This window comes from Gadus chalcogrammus, chromosome 19 (assembly GCF_026213295.1).
Source record: "Gadus chalcogrammus isolate NIFS_2021 chromosome 19, NIFS_Gcha_1.0, whole genome shotgun sequence".
Taxonomy (NCBI): Eukaryota; Metazoa; Chordata; class Actinopteri; order Gadiformes; family Gadidae; genus Gadus; species Gadus chalcogrammus.
The window spans coordinates 7,868,727-7,887,979 of record NC_079430.1 but is presented as its reverse complement, the minus strand read 5'-3'; the positions used below and the strand labels follow the sequence as shown (position 1 = coordinate 7,887,979).

General features: G+C 43.0%; 1 protein-coding gene across 3 annotated transcripts; it reads right to left on the bottom strand.

Annotated features, from left to right (window-relative positions):
• Window positions 1-1,914: 1,914 nt before the first annotated feature.
• Window positions 1,915-19,253, bottom strand: prlra (prolactin receptor a). Of its 3 annotated transcripts, XM_056578141.1 has the most exons (10): window positions 18,962-19,253; window positions 18,180-18,864; window positions 10,631-10,714; window positions 10,130-10,265; window positions 8,159-8,328; window positions 5,956-6,119; window positions 4,849-4,990; window positions 4,310-4,406; window positions 4,102-4,171; window positions 1,915-3,752 (listed from the first exon to the last, which is right to left on the bottom strand). In XM_056578141.1, exons 3-10 carry the CDS (start codon window positions 10,695-10,697, stop codon window positions 2,574-2,576), a joined length of 2,025 nt encoding a protein of 674 aa, XP_056434116.1. In that variant the 5' UTR covers window positions 10,698-10,714; window positions 18,180-18,864; window positions 18,962-19,253; the 3' UTR covers window positions 1,915-2,573. The 3 variants fall into 3 exon arrangements, with proteins under 3 accessions (XP_056434116.1, XP_056434117.1, XP_056434118.1); XM_056578142.1 differs by lacking the exons at window positions 18,180-18,864; window positions 18,962-19,253 and adding an exon at window positions 14,840-18,172; XM_056578143.1 differs by lacking the exons at window positions 18,180-18,864; window positions 18,962-19,253 and adding an exon at window positions 14,964-18,172.

Here is a 19,253-nt window from a genome sequence, read left to right as displayed (position 1 = left end):
GAAGAAATCTGGAGAAGGGACACAGAGTTGGGAGGTCCTTCCTTCAAGGGACGGTTAGGCATACAGTGGGTGCCAAATACACAAGGTTACTGCAGGTGATACCTGAGATTTTATTCAAGAACCTTCTTTGTTCCACCATACCACTGGACCACCATACACCCTCTATGTGTATGGTGGTCCAGGAAAAGTGTGGATCACAAGCTAAACTGTTTTATCAGGTAACATGAGGTAAAGAGAGAAGAGGAGCTCCTGTTATAGGTATGGACGGATTTCTTTTGGGTCAGGCTAAAAGACTCCTACCAGTTTAACAAGTTTGCAGAGGGAAGCAGGATATTATGTATTACAATTGTCCAACAATAATTAAACTGTACAGTTACAGGAGGGCACGGTTAAGAACTGATGTTGGCAAAACATCTGGAAATTTAGATTAGTTCAGTTAGCGTTTTGTCGATAACACAATATCAAGGACTCCACACATATACCTCATTGGACGACAATACAACTTTAATATAACTATGTTATTGGTATAGTTATACATATGTTATTATAACTGCAGAAGGGATGCCTGCCCCTATCTGCCCATGTGGTAGACCTACCTACGCAATGTTTTTCTGTAATAAGTAAAGAATGTGCTCACTGAATGAATCATTCAGTGAGCTGCTGTCCTCTCTTGACTCTCGCTTCCTACGCTGCGGGAAGGTTGTGATGTCCCTTTGGTCATATCTGTGAGTTGTTTCTGTTATGTTAGTTCATCTTGCTTTGTGTCACTGTCTTTTGAGTTTAAAGTCGCAATGTGTAACATTTGAACCAGCTCGTAATTTAAAATGATCCGTTCATATCTGCAGTCATTGCTGATCGATAGATTGAAATAATCGTATCAATAAAATAACATTCTATAACTGATATTCTACAAATATAAACTTCTGCCCAGCTTGGGCCTCTCTCTTTGTTTACAAGAATCTTACCATCGAGACTCCCACTCCTTGCACCCAGCCAGCCGTCAGTTTAAGTGGAAGGTCAGTTATTGAGTTTTGGATGTGTTGGTGTGTTCCCTGCTGATTGGTTTAAAGATCAGCGGACCACTTTTTTCAAGGTGAATGCATTGCTATAGTAGTGAGTAACTCGGGATAGCCGCTTCAGCATTAAGAGCAAGATCCTACACTTTCTTTATTTTAGACAATAATTTAACTGTGCAACACCCTGAAGCTAATACCACATTTATTTATAATGTACATTCCAACTGATATTACTATATGCCTTTATATGTATATGTAAAATATTTAATTTATAAATATTTATATTCAAGTATGCATGGTAGAACTGATTCATGTTATCATACTGTGGTCTTTGTAGGACTACATGCCATAGCAGTAGCGTTAAGTTTTTTTCACATGGAAGGGCTAACCCATACGTAACGAGTTAAAATGTCTTTCACACCCATAAATTCACGTTGCTAGTACACATGATTATTGAGCAAGGTATGGAAAGGGAAGTAACAAAAAAAAATTGATTTATGATTTGATAGTCAGCACCTGAAATGTCTACTGCAAACACAGGTCTACTTGGTTCAGTTCAAGTTGAAACGCAGAGAGAGCAAAGGGCGTTTCTTTATTACAGCGTAGTAATTCTGTTGGGCTGGGATGTTATATAACCAGTGTACCTTCCCCTTGTGACTCATAACTCTTCCCGTGATCATGCTTATTACACATTGACTAAACTCCTCTAACATAGTTAGTAGCTTTAAGATGAACAGGATAAAAATCATTCAAAAGTTCAATACCATGCATTTCTATTTTATATTTTTGGCAGCTTGATTGACACACCTTATTGAATTAGAGCAGTACACCAACTGCATGAAGAGATTCAGTCGGAGCCTCTGGATAGGCAGTGAGCTGATGCTTACCAAAGCATGATCATTCAAAGAGGGAAAAGATGTTTATAATAAGATGTACCTCATAAGTCCTCAAAGCACAAAGTGAAGATAAAGGGTTTCATAGCAACAGGGGGAAGGTAAACTGGGTCTTCTCTAGATAATTTGGACCCTGGTATGATGGATGATCTGGGGAAATGCAGGAGGAACCAGACCTTTGAGTCACATCTTTGGACCTTTTATTAGTGATTACAAATGTCAATGAATTCTCTAATTTCTTCCACACCGACGTATTAGAAAAACGTGAAAACAAGCTTGTCTTCAGCAGAATAATTATATTATATACAAAGTACAATCAGTGGTCACATTACATTCAAAACCACATCATTTTAACCAAATAATCTAAGTGATTCATTGTATTATGATTCTTTAATACAATATTTTGATGAAATCATGATGTCCTTTTTAAAATTAAAGTTCATTGGTCCAGAATAAATTAAATTAAATCAATACAAAGAGGAGATAAAATTAATGAAAACCGATAAAAATATAAGAAAGAATATATACACAATGACGGTACCGCGATCGCGTTGTGTGTCGACCAACTGGGAGCAGATACATTCGTAGTCCTTATGTGGGTATCCCACTGTGGCTTTTGCCAGCGAGGGGGTGCTGAGGCCAGCTAGTGGGGCTCCACTAGTACCTAGTGTGTGGGCATCATGGCCACTGCTGTGTCCACATACCCGTTCGCTGCGAGGATCGTGTCCCCCTGCAGGGACACAGCAGTGGGCAGACCCATAGATAGCTTCCCGGCTCCCGTCATCTGGCCTGGAACAGCAGGAGGCGCTGTGTAGCGCTCATCCCCCAACAAAGAGTTCTTCTCTTGTATGTCGCATGGGTACTCCTCCTCCTCCTGCCCTTCCTCCACCTCCTCCTGGGTCTCTGCGTCCACGGCTCTCTGCAGCAGGAGCCCGTCGCCAGAGTTCAGCCCTTTCACCCTGCTGTAGTCCACCTCCCCCTGGGGCGCACCCTCCCTCTGGCCCTGGGCTGAAGACAGGGGCCGGAGCACCATCATGTTCTCCTGATTCACCCTCTGCACCTCCACGTACTCCGTGGCCCTGAAGGGGGAGCGGGGCTGGGCCGGCCAGGCGACGTCCGTCAGCTTCGTCGTCGTCGTCGTCGCCGTCGTCGTCGTCGTCGTCGTCGTCGTCGTCTTCCCTCCCCCCTGCTGACGCCGATGCTTGTGCTCCGGGCTCTGGATGTTGCTCTCACTGCGGGAGTACGGCTGCCAGTGAAGCCGCTCCAGGGCATGGAGGCCCGAGGGCGAGGTCACGGGCGTTGGTAAAAGCAGAGGGATGGAGTGGACAGAGGAGCAGAGCAGCCGGGCCATCCCCAGCGTGCTGCCGTGGTCCAGCGCCTTGGAGCCGGCGTATTCTTCCAGCGGAGCGAAGACACACGGCCACGTCTTCACCCGTCCCTCCGTCATTTCTTGGTCGTCGTCCCCCTTCTGATTCCTCTCCCAGCTCCCCCTCCTCTCCCACCGTTGCTTCCCCCCGTAACTCCTCCCCACCGCCACCCTGTCTCCCTGCTCCTCCTCCTCCTGCTCCTCTTTCACCTCCTCCCCTTCCCCACACTTCTCCATCAGGAGCGTGTGACTGTCGCAGCTGCCGTGGCCGGAGTCGCTGTCGGACGGGGAGTTGGGGGACTTCCCGCCCTCGGTGGTCGCGGCGATGGTGGGGTCGTTGGTGTCGGCCAGCAACAGCTCCGATTCGTCGTGCCCGCTGACCTCCAGGTACACCAGAAGGTCTTCGTAGTTCGGGTGGGTCATGGGGGGGAGGCCCGGGACCCCCAGGGCATTGAACAACTCCTCCGATCTGCCATTCTGGAGGGGGTGTGGGGGTGAAGGAATCGCCGAAAGTCAGAAAGAAAGACAGAGGGGGAGTCAGCGCCATTGGCAAAAAAGACAAAATTAAGTTAAAAAACCCTTTTTTAATTCTCATTATTAATGAGACTGTTCTGACCCCATACAACAACAACGAAAACCTAGATCTACGACAACATAGAGAGGACCTGTGTGACCAGTGTGTGAGTCACTCACCTCTCCTTGAGGTAGTAGAGAGCATAGGTGGTCTGCAGAGCATCTTTTTTAATTCTCATGCTTAGTTTTTTCGTGAGTCATAAAAAACTGATCTACATGTTAGATAATTACAATGTGAGGACCACCGATTTACCTTCAAGAGCTGTTTATCAAAGCCTCTTATCTTTGGGCCTGGAACCGGAGGGAAAAGGCAATGCTTCACACTTGAAGTTGGGAGGAAAGACAAAAACACATACGCATGAGTGAATACAATTTCCTCCTCATAATCCATTCCCTGAGCAGCATGAGCTGCAAGAGTGCGTAGGATTTTTCACTGCTCAATAAAAATGAAACATGGTTACCTGCGGCTTTTTACGTTCAGGATCCAGGTGAGGAGGAGGAAGATGAGTGCCGAGAAGAATGCAATGAGGATCCACATGGAGCTCCCTAGAGGGAGGGCTGAAACACACCCGCACACACACACAGACACACACACGGCACACGCACAGTTGAAGGTACAGGATTTCCCATCGTTTTTCGCAATTTCTTCTTAGGTTACCGGCCATCGTTTCATTATATTTACTATACTATTCAGCATATGCTTTTATGCAAAGCTTCCCACAGTGAATCTTTTTTGTAGATATGTTTAGACGTCGGTCAGGATCAGGTCTCCTGCACAAAGATGCCGACATTGGGATTCAAACCCAGAACCATTTCTGCTGGGAGTGAAACACCCAAGACTACATCAGCGTTAGACTGCTATCCCCAATACTTGCAGCCTACCTTCAGGTAACCCCCAGCATGGTGCCGGACCCCCGACCTGCCTCTCAACACTGTGTATCTGAATTCACTGTCAGTCGCTTTGGATAAAGGCGCCTGCCAGCCGGCTGCTTTGTCTCACCATACGGGGCGGTGACGTTAACAGTGGGGCTCCACTCGCTCCAGAAGCCGTGGATAGGCTTACAGCGCACCTGGATCCGGTAGGTCCCACCTGAACGCAGGCTGAAGATGTTGAACATCTTCTGCTGCCCGGCAAAGTGCTCCTACGGGAGTAAAGTGACCGCCGAATACATCCAGTTAGATAGAAAATACTGCATCTATGTTTTATTGCATGATAAAAAGATATATTATAGAGCATATACACTAAATATATACATTGTTACATATAGTTTAAAGCAGTGGTTCTCAGACTTTTTACAATGCATACCACCTCAGAAAATATTTGCCTCTCCAAGAACCACCATTATGAGCGATTTTATAAAATATTACAATAAAGTAGCGGAGGCTGGCACTATTCAGCTACGCATAGTTCACGCAGGAGGCACATTTATTCCTTTAAATAATATTATGTATTGTTGACTGTTCCTTTTCCTGCTTTACAAACTCTTTCACACAACTCTGGTACAGGGCAAGGGGGCGCCAAACACACACACAAACACACACGCACACCGCAAGTGACCCTAACAATAACAACCTTTTATTACACACAGAAAGTAGAAAGCGCACAGCCTTCCCCGAAATTGCAGGGAAATCGCTGTGTTTCGAACACACAAATACACTTGTTGCGTCCAAAAGTCCAACAACGGCCTTCTGGAAACAGACTTCAATGTTTAGTCGCATTATAATTCTGTTAAAGTCTCCTGTTCACCAACAGTGCAGTCAGTCCTTGGGCATCGAGATTCAGAGGTTTTAATTCTCAACAGGTTTCTCATCCAGTTGTTCGCTTCAGCCGTCACTGGGAAATATTCGCGGAACTGTTGTCCGAGCAAAGCAGGTGCGCAATGATGTTATCATGGACTTGAACCTCAGCTTCCTCTTAAACACTCAGACCACTATATTATCAATAATGATCCGCGGTATAACGTGAGTTTAAACGGAAAGCATTTATGGTTGGGTGCTAGGGTACTTGGGCCGTACTGAACCAGGGTTTGGGGAAAAGGTTAGGAGACCTGCGGTAACCAAAGCTTTAGGACAACAGACGTATCAAACACCACAGATCATAGATCACCTCCCAATCCGCCCCGTCCAGCTTGGCCCGCAGCTCGTAGATGAGCGTGATCCAGCCGGAGCGGGTGTCGGCTTTGCGGGGGGACTCCCAGGATACCCGGAAGAAGGTGCCGTCCTTGTCCCCCAGCACAACCACTGTCAAGTTCTCAGGGGTGTGGGGCTGGACTGGGGGGTGGGGACAGAGTAGGGGACACAGTGTGAGAAAGAGTAGGAGATGGGGCAGAGTGTCATGCATAAACACAAAAGTAAAAGCAACATCAAAACCCGAGTCGGTTCGCAAAGAACTCCCGTTCTGGAATCAGGCCTCATGTTTCCAAAATGTATGGATCCTTCCTACGTGCACTGACCAATCACAACAGCAAATGCGTCGGGGCCTAGAAATTAGGTACCTCCCCTGTGTCCCCTACCCCAGTTCCCAATTAACTGAACATACTCTCCTTCTCATTCAATTTACATCTTAAACATTAGAGTTATATCAGATGAAGAGCAGTGAGGCAATGGGATTAAAATCTACTCGTCGCCTTATTAATTCAACTAATGTAAAACAGGCATAATAAACAACATGTGCTGATAAGATGTATTTGTCTGTCAACCAGTGTGTCGAAGTCGTTCACATACACGTAAAACAGAATCTTGAGTAAAGTAGCCACGAAAAGTCCCTATACAACATATATGGGTTAACATCAAGATGCATGAGCACAATGACCCTACTCAGATAATAAGGATTCATTAAGACAATGGACAATAATACCACTGTATGTGATTGTGGAATACCTTCATACACAGGCAGTGTTTAACTTAGAATGTACAATTACTTAGATACAATTACAAGATTGCAGGGGGGTCTCTCATGATGAGTTGAGCCAGGTATAAAGGGGTTTACGGCTTTAAGGAGTCACCCTGGAGTCAGCTAAGTAACCACGGTTCCTTTATGGGGCTGGCAGGAGGTTTAATGAGTAACACACGGAATGTAGGGCTTCGTTGACTGCTTTTTCCACACTGACATAGTCTGGACCTACGGTCGATTTCTCCCATAAGATCAGGGGACAGAATAGGGTGAAACAGTAGAGGACAGAGTGACAGAGAAAGGGGGCAGTAGAGGGACACGGTAGGGGGACACAGTGAGAGACAGAGTCAGGGGAAAATGGTGGAGGGACACAGTGAGAGTCAGAGTTGGAGGGACGGGTGTGAGCTATTGTGAGACCGAATATGGGGACAGAGTGTAAGCCAGTGTGAGATTGAGTAGGGGGACAGTGTGTGAGACAGGGAGACAGAAAAGGCGGACAGTGTGTGAGATAAAGGTTGCATGGAGGATTTCTTACAAAAGGGGAATTTGTGAATATTGTGTCAATATTTGTCACAGTGTCATATTTTGTATACTACTTCACAATATTAACACAACAATGTTAATATTGTTATGAATGTGAATGTAACCAATAACGAATTATTAAATGAAATGTCATTTCAAGCAGGGTCATGGCAGCAGTTAAACTCACAAGAGCAAATTTGAAAAGCGATCCAATCGGCAGAGCAGCTTTTACTGCGCCGCATTAAGTGATAAAGCTAGCGAACCCTGGCTCCCACGGGAACAGGCTTAATGCATTTCTACTTAGACATGGCATACAAAGAGAGTGGTGTTTTGGCTGTTTTGTTTCAAGTTAGAAACAATATAAGGCTACAGAGAATTATTTGTATGCGTTCAGCTCTTCAAACAACACCATGTCGTTGGTTATAGCAACAAGCGCATGGCAATTCAAACCAAAGCAAGTCTCAACGTTTAAGTTGACATCGACTGATCCTTGGGACTATTTGCACACTGAGCCGGCTATAAAGAAGAGGACGCCGGCCTACCGTCGCTGCGTGGAGAAGGCAAAACGTAAACGTGGAGCGTGTGATTGACGGATGGTTTAAGCAGCTTCATCCAAGCCTAGTCAAGCTGATTTGACCCTGAGTGGGAATCAGCCATCAACCACACACATGCCACAGTAAATATTATATTTCTTAATAAGAAGCATTGCGTATAATTGCGATGTGGGGCAGACATCTACGGCCAGCTAAAGTGGACGGTCATGGGATGTGTGGCCCATGAACTTGTGGCTGGACAGAGTGTCGCCAAACTGTGTGACATGAAAACCACATCCGGAAGGAACCCCTGATCTAGGAAACAAGAGATGTGTGTGTGTGTGTGTTATGAGATCGCTCACCGATATAGGCCACGTCTACGACTACCGGCTCCGAGAAGTTGCTGCCGTGGGCGTTGGTGGCTGCCACGGTGATGTTGTAGTTCACCCAGATAGACGTGTTGTTCTTGTTGAAGTAACATGAGTTGGCCCCCGCGGTGCGGTAGTCAGGGCACGTGTACACCACGTCTGAACTGTGGGGGGAAAAACGGAAATGGAATGATGTGAATTTCAATTTCCGGTTTAAGTCAACAATAATAATACATTTAATTATTTCTCTGCAATCAAGGACACCGTACAAAGGTACAAAAAAGTAATTAAAAGAAACAACAATAAGATAAAGAGGAAAAATAAATGATATTAACAATAGTAGGAGACAGAGTATTTAGCATCAGCTGGAATATGCAGTTTTGAACAGAATATCTTGAGTTATGATTTGATATGTGGGAACAGTGGCGTCACTAGGCTGTTTCATTCGGGGCTAAAGCCCAGGACATTATTTAATTAGCCCCAAATCATATTTTCTTGAAAAATAAATAAATCAACTTGCTTTTTTTCTTTTGTTTTTTTGCTTGCTTTACAATAGAAACAAACATGGGGAATCCAGGGGCATCTCAAAGTAGCATAGTCCTTCTAGATAGTCCTCCTGGCAAGAGGATAAACAATTTAAAAACATAACCAGACTGTTTACCCCCTCAAGTGAATTCACCTATCCTATCTTCAGTCATATGCATATATACTTGAATGGAACTTTAGATGTCTGGGGATAAACAGCACAGCAGTCAGGAAGCTATTTAAAGCTGTAATATTGTATATTTATGTAAAGCATTGTGAAAAAAATTGCATGCGCAATCAAGCATACAAAAAGATTTGCGCGCGCATTTTCCCTTTCCCTCTGGGCTAAGCCCCGGACATTTCACAGACCTAGAAACGCCCCTGCGTGGGAATGAATCGATGTTTCTGAGTTGGGGTGGTCGCTGCTGAGTTGTGTGTTTGTGGTAAGAGAACAATTTCTCCTTGTGGATTAATTTTTGGGAGAATTATTAAGGAACTAGGTTTTATCGGATAATGGCCCGCCAAGGAAATACAAGATTGACAAGATTTAATTACGACCGCTTATTGGTGAGGGAATGTCACGTAATGAAGTCGAGCTGTCACCTGGATCTCACAAGAATCTCACAATTCGTAAATTGTGAATATAATTAATTATTTACTTTAATTGTCTTTAATTCTCTATGTTTACATTTAGGAGGATAACCCGACAAATTCTCCAGCACTATTCTTCACAACAATATGGGGTCAGAACAGTCTGTATTTTGTGATTTATATATAAATGACTCTCTTCTCACAAATACATTTCGATGCACACGCAAATGGATATCGGCATGTCAAAATTTATAATAAATCCATAAACAAAAGTAAGTTTCACAAACACATCTCTGATCCACACACAAATGTGTCTTGTTTGAAATAAATGTAATATAAATCCATAAATATATTCCTTGTTGAAAAAAATGCGCTCCTGAATCCAGCCACGTCAGGAGAGCCTCAAAAATCTACATATGAATACAGACCAGTCACACACAAATGCAAACAAGTTCACAAATGAAATGCGTCTTGTAAATTCAGGTTCATCAGTTTGTATATAAATGTAACATCAACATCTAAATACATTTTTGATGAAGATAGCAACAAAACATTTATTTAAAACAAGACACATTTGTGTGTGGATCGGAAATGTGTTTGGAAAACGTATTTTTGTTCATGAATATATTTTACATTTATCATTTATACATACCGATATCCATTTCTGTGTGCATTGAAATGTTTTAAGAGAAGAGAGTCATTTATATATAATCAAAAAAATAAATCTGTGATTCCCTTTCTGGGCATTCATTATTAATGAGACTGTTCTGACCCCATACAACAACAACAAAAACCTAGATCTACGACAACATAGAGAGGACCTGTGTGACCAGTGTGTGAGTCACTCACCTCTCCTTGAGGTAGTAGAGAGCATAGGTGGTCTGCAGAGCATCATCCCTGTCGCTGGGGGCCCACCAGCAGGTGAAGGTCTCCTTGTCCCGGGACAGGCAGCTGGTCAGCTTGGGTCTCCCCGGTGGGCTGTAGTCTTTGATATTGACCACAAGGTGGAAGGCAAGGGAGGAGAAGGAAAATTTGTCAGGACCATTTAGGATTGAAAGAATATTATGTTATCTACTCAGGTTTTTGAATGCCGTAATTTGATATATATATATATATATATATGTTGTTGGTTAAGTGTAAATTGCACTCCAGAAACACTGGGAATGACAGATGTAACTAACATTACGTTTAACCTGCAATGTATTTTTAGATTGTATATCAGAGCGTTTTAATGCTTTCTGATAGCCCTTAACAATCAACAAAAGGGCCAAGTATGGCTCCAATCCATAATCATAGGTTCCTGACCTTCGGTCTATGGTTAGGGTATTAAGACCCCCTGTGTTTTATTACCGGTTTCGCTTGTGGCCGTATTTAACAGCGTCAGGAACAACAGCGCAGTGCCCACTGCTCTCCCCATCGTGGTGTTATTTCACACTTTGAAGAAAGAGAAGAAAGGTGTTGGGTTTACGAACACAAGAGTTCCTGGAATGGTAACAAATCTTGCTGATGGCAAAACAATGATGGTGGTGGTTGTTACTCAACCCATGGTTGTTCAACAGTTATACGCGTGGTCACATAAGAAAGGGAACAACAAACTCAAATAAAGAGGAAATTGGGACATTATTAACTGTCAATCCATTTGCTATAGCTGATAATAACGTTTATAATTGCATTCTGTTTGTATAACAGTGTCAGTGCTCTGTCCTGCTATAGCTATCAATATAGCTATAGCTATAATATATATTACTTATACATGCCCTACTTTTCACGCAATCATCATAATAGACAGGCAAAAATAAAGTGTAATACTGCGATACTGGTCCAACTGTGTGAAATTGGCCTTAGGAATTTGAATACAGCAAGATCACTTCCCCTTGTATACACTACTAAGGATTAATCAAAACCTCAATCTCTCTATCCCCATTCTTTCATCCCCCCCCCACCCTCTCTCTCTCGCTCTCTCCCTCCCTCCGTCCCCTCTTTTCTCACTTGTCTCTCCCTCCCCTCTTTTCTCCCTCATCTCTCCCTCCCCCTCTTCTGTCTCCCACTCTCCCGCTCGCTCTATCTATCCCACGCTCTCTCTCTCTCTCTCTCTCTCTCTCTCTCTCTCTCTCTCTCTCTCTCTCTCTCGCCCCACCAGCTGGACTGCCCACTAAGCCCTGAACTCAGGGCTTAGTGGGCGACAGAAGGCAATACAGTAGGAGTCAGGATCCTGGCTGGCCTAACCCCCTGCTAGCAGTGTCGCGTGGCTGTAAGTTCTGACCTCAGATCTGTGGATCGCTCACGTGGTGATGCGCCACGTGAACAGACCACAGACTGCTATATTTTCCAGGGCCCATGCCATGCATGTTCAGACGTCTGGGTAAGAAAAGGACTTCTGATCCCCCGAGTGAGTGAGAGTTAATTGGGGAGAATGAGGAAATGGTGAGGGAGAGAGATAGATAGCCTTGTTGAGTAAGGGAAGGTGAAAGGTGGGGGGAGCGGGAGACGGGGATAGAGACGTCACAAGTGGACTTGCCCGTCTCACTTGTCTTACTTAATGGGGATTTCAGATCATTGTTATGAGTGTCCGTTGTAACGTATTTAACCCCGGGGACTCCATGACCCGCTCTAATCCCAATCAAGCTTGCCTTCGTTCGAATACCATATAAACATGATGATGAACACCCTCAGCCCACACACAATCCAAGGGTAAGTAGAGTTATTATGAAGTGTGTGATTTCTGGAAATATGCTTTGATAACATACATTTCCCTCTATGACTTTCTGCATTCATTCCATTATTTTGTAATACTCTCAAAACAACTACTTATGCAAAATAAAATGAGCAAAGCAACATGTTTGTTACAAAATAGTAGCAAGAGATAAGGGCATTTTATTGAACCAATAAAATAAGATGCAGTAATGTGCAAAATAATGTGCAATAACACATGCAGGCAGACCAGACAGAAGGGAGTCTAGAGCAAAGACGACCCGGGCCTGGACCAAACCCTGCAATGCCATCTGGGTAAGGGACGGACGTGTCCTCCTGATGTCCCAGTGTCACACCCAGGTTCCTTGCCGTCTGAGGCCTGCGCACCGCAGAGTTGTCACTATTAAGTGTGATAGGGTCCAGATGTACTGGTGACGGTATGCAGAGAGTTTGGAAAGGACTTCACACCCAAATGGTTTGAATGAAAATCTCAACCACATTTGAGATTTTGACTGTTGACTCTGTGTTGATGTTGAAACCACAGAAGTACCTTCTGCTTCACAGATGTTCAAAATGAGGACATCTTATTCCTCCAAGAATCCCCTGAGAGCTCAGCACTGTTTAATTTCACTGGGTAAGGTACGGAAATGTAAGAGAAGAAGGAGTGAAGTGATGTGGGGGGAAGAGAGAACATTTCAATTTTGGGGGGATTAGCAAAACCAAGCCAAGAGATTGGCAAAACCACCAAAACTGGATCCTAAACTGTATAAATAATCAACGCTTAAACTTACCCTCGTTTTTTTCAAGATTAATTCGACCTTATGTGCAGATAACCTTAGCTTGCACAACACTAGGCCACAACCAAATATGATGGAATATAACAACTGACTGTACCTGACACCGGGCAATTTACTGGATTTAAAAATGTTTTAATCCAGGAAACCAAAGTAGAGCAAGACACAATACTATATTGTAGTCTAGTAACAACACAAGAACAAACTTGAATTATACGAAGTCTACTAAAGTCTCACACTAAAGCAGCACGCAGACAATGTTTCAAAGAACTGTGACCCATCTGAAGGATGTTGAAAAAAGACCTGATGATGATCTTTGAACATGGAACTCAAACAGAAACCATATGAAGCTATGGGCTATGTGTTTCATTTGTGCTCATACACGACTCAACGATTGATGGGTTATCAACTTATCTTATCAGCACTAAACTTCAAATAGATCCCCCTATAATTTCACTATTCATATAAGATCAACAGGTCAAATCACAGTTACAATGGTCTCCAATAAAACTTTGTCAACTCAACACAATACATGCACATTGTTCCTCAACCTTGGCAGATTTACAGAACACAATTCACAAGTTCACATACTCCGGGTTATATTGCTTACTTTAAACAAATATGACTATAAACATTTATTGGGAGTGCAGAGCATAGCGTTAGCGTAGAACTAGCAATATGATGTGATCCACAGACAATTCTACTTATGGGTAATTAAAGCAGATGTCCCTAAGGATAAATAATTGAACTTGCATCCCAATGCTGGCCGTACAGCAAGAGAACCTCGGATTTAATTTGGGATTGATTTATTTGTTGTGTCATGTTATCTCATTACTTGTCTTGTTTTTGTCTAAATCCCCTTGCTGACTAAATCAGTGGCTCCCAACCTTTGACTTTAGGTTTACTACCACATTCAGGACAAATTTATATGCAAGCGGTCAAAAAATATAAACACACATGCAGAGGATGGGCAAAGAGTGACAGAATTATTACTGGAAGAAGGCCATGGCCAGAGGGAAACAGTGGAGGGGAAATACGCTTATGCAACGCTGCTTATGCTCTCAGTGTGCTTATTTAGTAAACACAAATCAATGGAATTTATTGCAATGGAAAACCCATGATGATGATCCCCTGCAGTATCCGTACCACAGGTCGAAAGATGAAGCACAATTCTAGAGGAGGCAGCAGTTTAGAGGAAGCACCATTCTAGAAGGGGCACCAGTCTAGAGGAAGACACTAGCCTAGCCTTCATTTCAACATCACGATGATCTGATAATTGGCCTTAGGGTTGAAGCGCAGGATTAGCTCTCTCTGAATATAGCCATCTTACATAACCAATGGCCCCTGGGAATAAGCTGCTAAGCTGAGAAAGTGCGGGCACAGAGAGAGGCAAACGTTTATTAAAAAAGGGATGTAAACAACAGTATATGCGTGGTAAAAAAAACATTGTTCTTATAGGGCAAGAAAAAAACAGAACATAAGTAGATGAAAGACAATGTTTGTATTCTTTAATATACTGCATAAGTATTCATGTTCTTTGCTAACCCTACTTGGTATTTTGAAAGATTGTCTGATTATACACAAATCATATATCTATAGTATTAACTTTAGAAGCTAACCTTAACGATTTCCTGCCTAAAATGCAGTAGACAGAAATCAGAGATCTGTCAAGGAAGCAAGCTATTTTGAAGCGGCAGAGGGTGAGGACCAACACCGGGAAGGGCAAAGAACACTGCAGGCTGCGTCTGTGTTCTGGTTAATGAACAGCTAGGCAAGGCTCTCCAATGTTTAATAAAAAAACCAACCTTGAATCTTACAGTATCACAAATTCATCGGAAATCAAAATGTATGACTGATTGTTGCTTGAGAATAGCAGGAGAAATACCACCCAAAAATGAAAAGCTCAAAATGATTAATCTCCAATAGTGATGTCAATAGGACTTAAATGGGCAGTGTAAAAAATCAATAGAATTTGATTGAACATAAACTGCTCAGGCTCTTCAAGCTATATGTCATTGACACTGTGGTTGGCATGAACATAGATATTTTTTTCATAATTTTAAATCAAACTCACCCTAATCAACTTGTTTCCACATTTCCTATACGTTTCCATAAATGGTTCTATGCCAAATCAGGGCCTTGACAATAACAATCAAGTAGGATCAAGTACAAACATGAGACTGAATAAGAAGGCTTACCTGGTCTCTGATCTAACTACTTTCAAACAATTCTCTGTATCCAGCAAACTGGTTTGATCGCCAGCATAGCAGTCCCCTGTTGCTGCCACAACTGCAATTCCCAAGGTCAGCGTGATAATAAACTACACAAAAAAACAGTTAATGTAAAAGATGTGGTTTTGACTGTACAAGTCCTTTCACTTGTCATATTTATTTTTCACTTTGTCATATTTTGGTAATAAAATCAAGGATCACTTGTAACTATGGGAAGTAATTGTGTTATAAACTGCCACAGTGTTTCTCATGCAAGCGCGGCAAAAGATCTAGATTATGGTATATTTATGTTTATTTAGGATTTGACAGTACTGTCCTACAACTCTTTTTATCTGCAATAAAAAAAACATGATTAATTGATATGTTCAAGCCCATAGCTATCTTGATTGGCCAACACGATAACAAGCACCTATAGATCAGTTACAAATATTTTTGCTTTAGGATTCCTAGAAGGTTCTTCCAGGAGTTCCAGGAGTTGTTTCTCTTTGTTTTCCTGTGTATACCTTACGTACCAAGGGAAGACCGCCAGACAACTGGGTTGAGCACAAGCCCAATAGACCCAGTCAGCTAACTGCTGTTCCTCTGGCTTTAGTGGGTTGAATATTACCTACTGAGACTAGGTGTGGTGGTTAAAGAATGTGTATGATAAAGAACCCAAAAGGACCAAGCACTCCTTGAGCTCTCAATGACTCAATACACTTGTCTGTCAACACAAACTCTATACTCAATCACCATGTTATGTGCTTCGTAAAATGTTCACTTTAAACCTTACTGTATTCAATTCATAATTGATTTTATGATAGTGTGACATAATTCACACATTCATACCAACAGGCCACATATGTCTTGGGCGACAAGAGAGGCTTCTTTCCCATCCTAGGGAGGGATCCTGAGCCTAGGGAGGCGTCCGGCCCATACAAGAAGCCATTCATTCATGTACCAATTCTAGAGATACGCGCGGCCCAGGTGTTCGACAAACTCAGACGTTCACGGCCACTAACAAAGTTGCAATACCAACACATAGCCCCAAAAGAGCAGCATAGAGACACATACAGGTATCCAGGGGGCGGGAGTTCAGCACCATGCTTAGCCAATCAGAGCACATAACTGAGTCCACACCTGCCCAGTAGATAAGTCACAACACATAGCCCAGGGGGCTAAAACGCTCCAGGTAATGCATCCTTCAGAATGCCCTACTGACGCCTCGTGCCCACTGCACCGTCAGTCAAAGGACGTCAGAAGACGTGGCTGACGGATGGGGGAGCTTTCCAGGGTCGTCAGAGCCCGAGTTGTGTGCAGAGCTTAAATTTGCATACATGATCTGATTGGATGACGGATCCGTCGCTGCCGAAAAAGTTGTAATTTTTTCCACTTTTTGACGGAGAGCACGGATCCACGATGTATTGCGCGTCCGTCCCCATTCAAAGTCAATGGGGATCAGTCAATGGACGGAGGCAGTGGGCACGAGGCGTTAAAGCGATCCTGACTCGGCAGACTTTTTCCAAAAAGAACACAGCACACCATATGCATTACTTTGACATGTTTCTTTGCAACTATATTCAGTCACTTGATACATCTTTACAGTGCTTTGTAGCCTACTGGCTGTGGATGGTTCAGTGAATCGGAAAATACAATAAACTTGGTAGGCTACAAAGGTATAGATGTACCACCATTGAACATTTCAGAGCAGCACACTAGGCACGGACATATGAAAAAACAATAAAGCAGAGATAAGCAACAGTGGCCGTCATATCCATGTCCTTTGGTCTTTGTGTAGATTAATAATTATATAGGCCCGGCCTACTTGTATATACTTGTATACTTTTATGTGTGGATTGTATTTATCTTGGTCCTGAGCATGTTGTTGTCAAACTCCAAGAAAATATGCATTCATGTCTTCTCTGGGACATAGCTCTGATGTGTCTATATAATAACTTAATAATAGTTGCATGATCATATTGTTAAGGAAGGGCAGTAAAATCTAATGGTATGTTTGATAATAGAGAATTTAGCTCCAACTACAACAATTAACTAGTGTTTTTTTTGTTGATCATCTGGGCACTATAAAAATAATGTATGGCATTGAACTTTTTCTGAATCATAAACAATTTATGAACAAATGATTGGAGTCCAATGAGAAAGCAAATTTTAGCCTATTAGATAGAAGGGAACTTGTGTTTTTCCAAAATGTTATTAATTTGACCACAATTTATCTTCCTTTACTTTTTCAAAGGCGCAAATGGTCTCAAAGTAGTATACTGCCAAAACATGGATATGGTGAGTTTATTATAATATAGTACTCTACTACAGTCAACCACTGGCATAAGGCCTCAGGTAGCAAAGTGAGATGGGCAGTATAGAGTAGCCTACATCCAGGAGCCCTATTGAACTAACAAGCCTAACCATAGGCCTAAGACAACGACCTCTCTTATAATTCACCGGAGGTAGAGATACGTTTAACCCATGCAATCTAGTGACCACATCAGCCGCGCAATGCAATCCAATGGACAAATATACATGGCACCACCTGTTTCAACCGGGTTAATGTATAAATGTGCTCCCCTCTGGGTGCAAATGTAAACGTGGTGACAAAGTAGCCCTATTATAATCCTTAAAGTGAATGAGACCCTTTCTCAGGTAGGAAGACACAATTGAAAACCATAACAATAATCATGGTTCCATTCAATAGGTCTGGCATGTGGAAAAAACGTAAATATACATGGACCATTCAGGCTTGTGCGGCGAAAGACATAAATAAAAACCTAATCTAATGTTAAAATAACAAATATGAGGTGACACTACTTCTGACGCTCTTTGAAAGCAGTCCATTATCCCTAAAGCATCCAAATGCAGGAAAGCAGAGACTTGAGCTATTGACAGGTGCAATGAAGAGAGGACATTTGGCAACAACACTAAACAGATTGGCCGTCTCTTTCACCTTTCATTTACTGTACATTTAGGGCATTTAGCAGTCGCTTTTCTCCAAAGCGACCTTCAATAAGTAAATGTGTCAGAAGAAAGGAAAGCAACAATATGCCGGTACAGTAAGGATGTTCAAAGGATCAAGTGCCAAGCACTTACAATTGCCAGGTCAATCCATTCCCCGTATGCAACAACATGTTGAATACGTACCTATCTGTATCAAGTTGTGTCCATATTTATATAATACACTTTTCTACTCACCTTTGTTCATTAGCTGAGCAGACCTTGTTTAGTCTATGGGGATGTCAGGCTTGCCAAGCGCACTGCTGCAAAATTACTTTTCCGACCTGAAGGAGCGGTTCGTCGGGCGAGAGGGGACCGGAGGGACGGCGGCTGCGTCTCGCGCGCTCATTCTTCGAAAGATCACAGCCGCTTCTGCTCGCTGTAGTTAGTTGCCTAGACCGGGTGTCAGGAAGGACCTGGACTTCCAGGTTCACCGTCAGAGTTCAGGGAACGATAGAATGTTCAATTCCGGATGCCGAGCTTTTCCTGCTCTCAGTTAGGTCAGTTACCATGGCGACTCATGCTTGAACCTGGCTGGAGCAAACTGCTGGTACATGGTTGGTTTAGTCTCCGAGATAACCCCGCCCACGATGTCTTTCAATCCTCTCATTGGTTTAAATATTAGTAACAAACAAACAACTTAATATGGTCATGTCAGGTACTAACCCAAGCGTATTACATTTGTATTCCTTGTTAGTTTTTTACATTTTAGTCATCTGAAGATTTCGGTAACCTACTTAATCACTCTGTCAAAGTATGTTGAATTACGCCCGCAGTAGGTTTATTAAGCAGTTGTATGTGCGACCCATCTGACCGTGTGTCTCGTCTCGTCCCCTGGGGACATCGAAGTACGGGTAGGCAGTTGCGTGTGCGTTTGGTCCTTCTACGGAGATAAGACAAAAAATTAATAAACGTCAACCATAGCTTCACCTTTCTTCAAACATAAACTGATTAACAGACGGTCTACTATCAATACCTACTCCTATATTTGTCACAAAGTAGTCCTAAATTAACTTCTGGGGAACGCTAGGGCTCTCCTAGTCCCGCAGGGACAGCTTTCCCATGGCGACCTAGTGTGCAAACGCGCGGTGTCAACTAATAGAAGGACTGAAAAAGTCATGACGGCATGGGGATTCCCTGATCGATCACTCTATAAGGGTGCGATATATTATGTTTTCCCCCCGCATTTTCAAGGTTCCAGAACTCGCAAATCTGAAATCGTTCTGAAACCGAAAGTCATTTCCATAACACATCGTAACCTGCTAGTTGAAA

What these genes read in the sequence shown, in the direction of transcription:
- prlra (XM_056578141.1), bottom strand. Translation starts at nt 10,697, where the DNA reads ATGGGGAGAGCAGTGGGCACTGCGCTGTTGTTCCTGACGCTGTTAAAT. An exon ending in CTGAACGTAAAAAGCCGCAG is followed by an intron (nt 4,172 to 4,309) that starts GTAACCATGTTT and finishes CCCAACTTCAAG; the next exon opens with TGTGAAGCATTGCCTTTTCC. An exon ending in TTGATAAACAGCTCTTGAAG is followed by an intron (nt 3,753 to 4,101) that starts GTAAATCGGTGG and finishes CACCCCCTCCAG; the next exon opens with AATGGCAGATCGGAGGAGTT.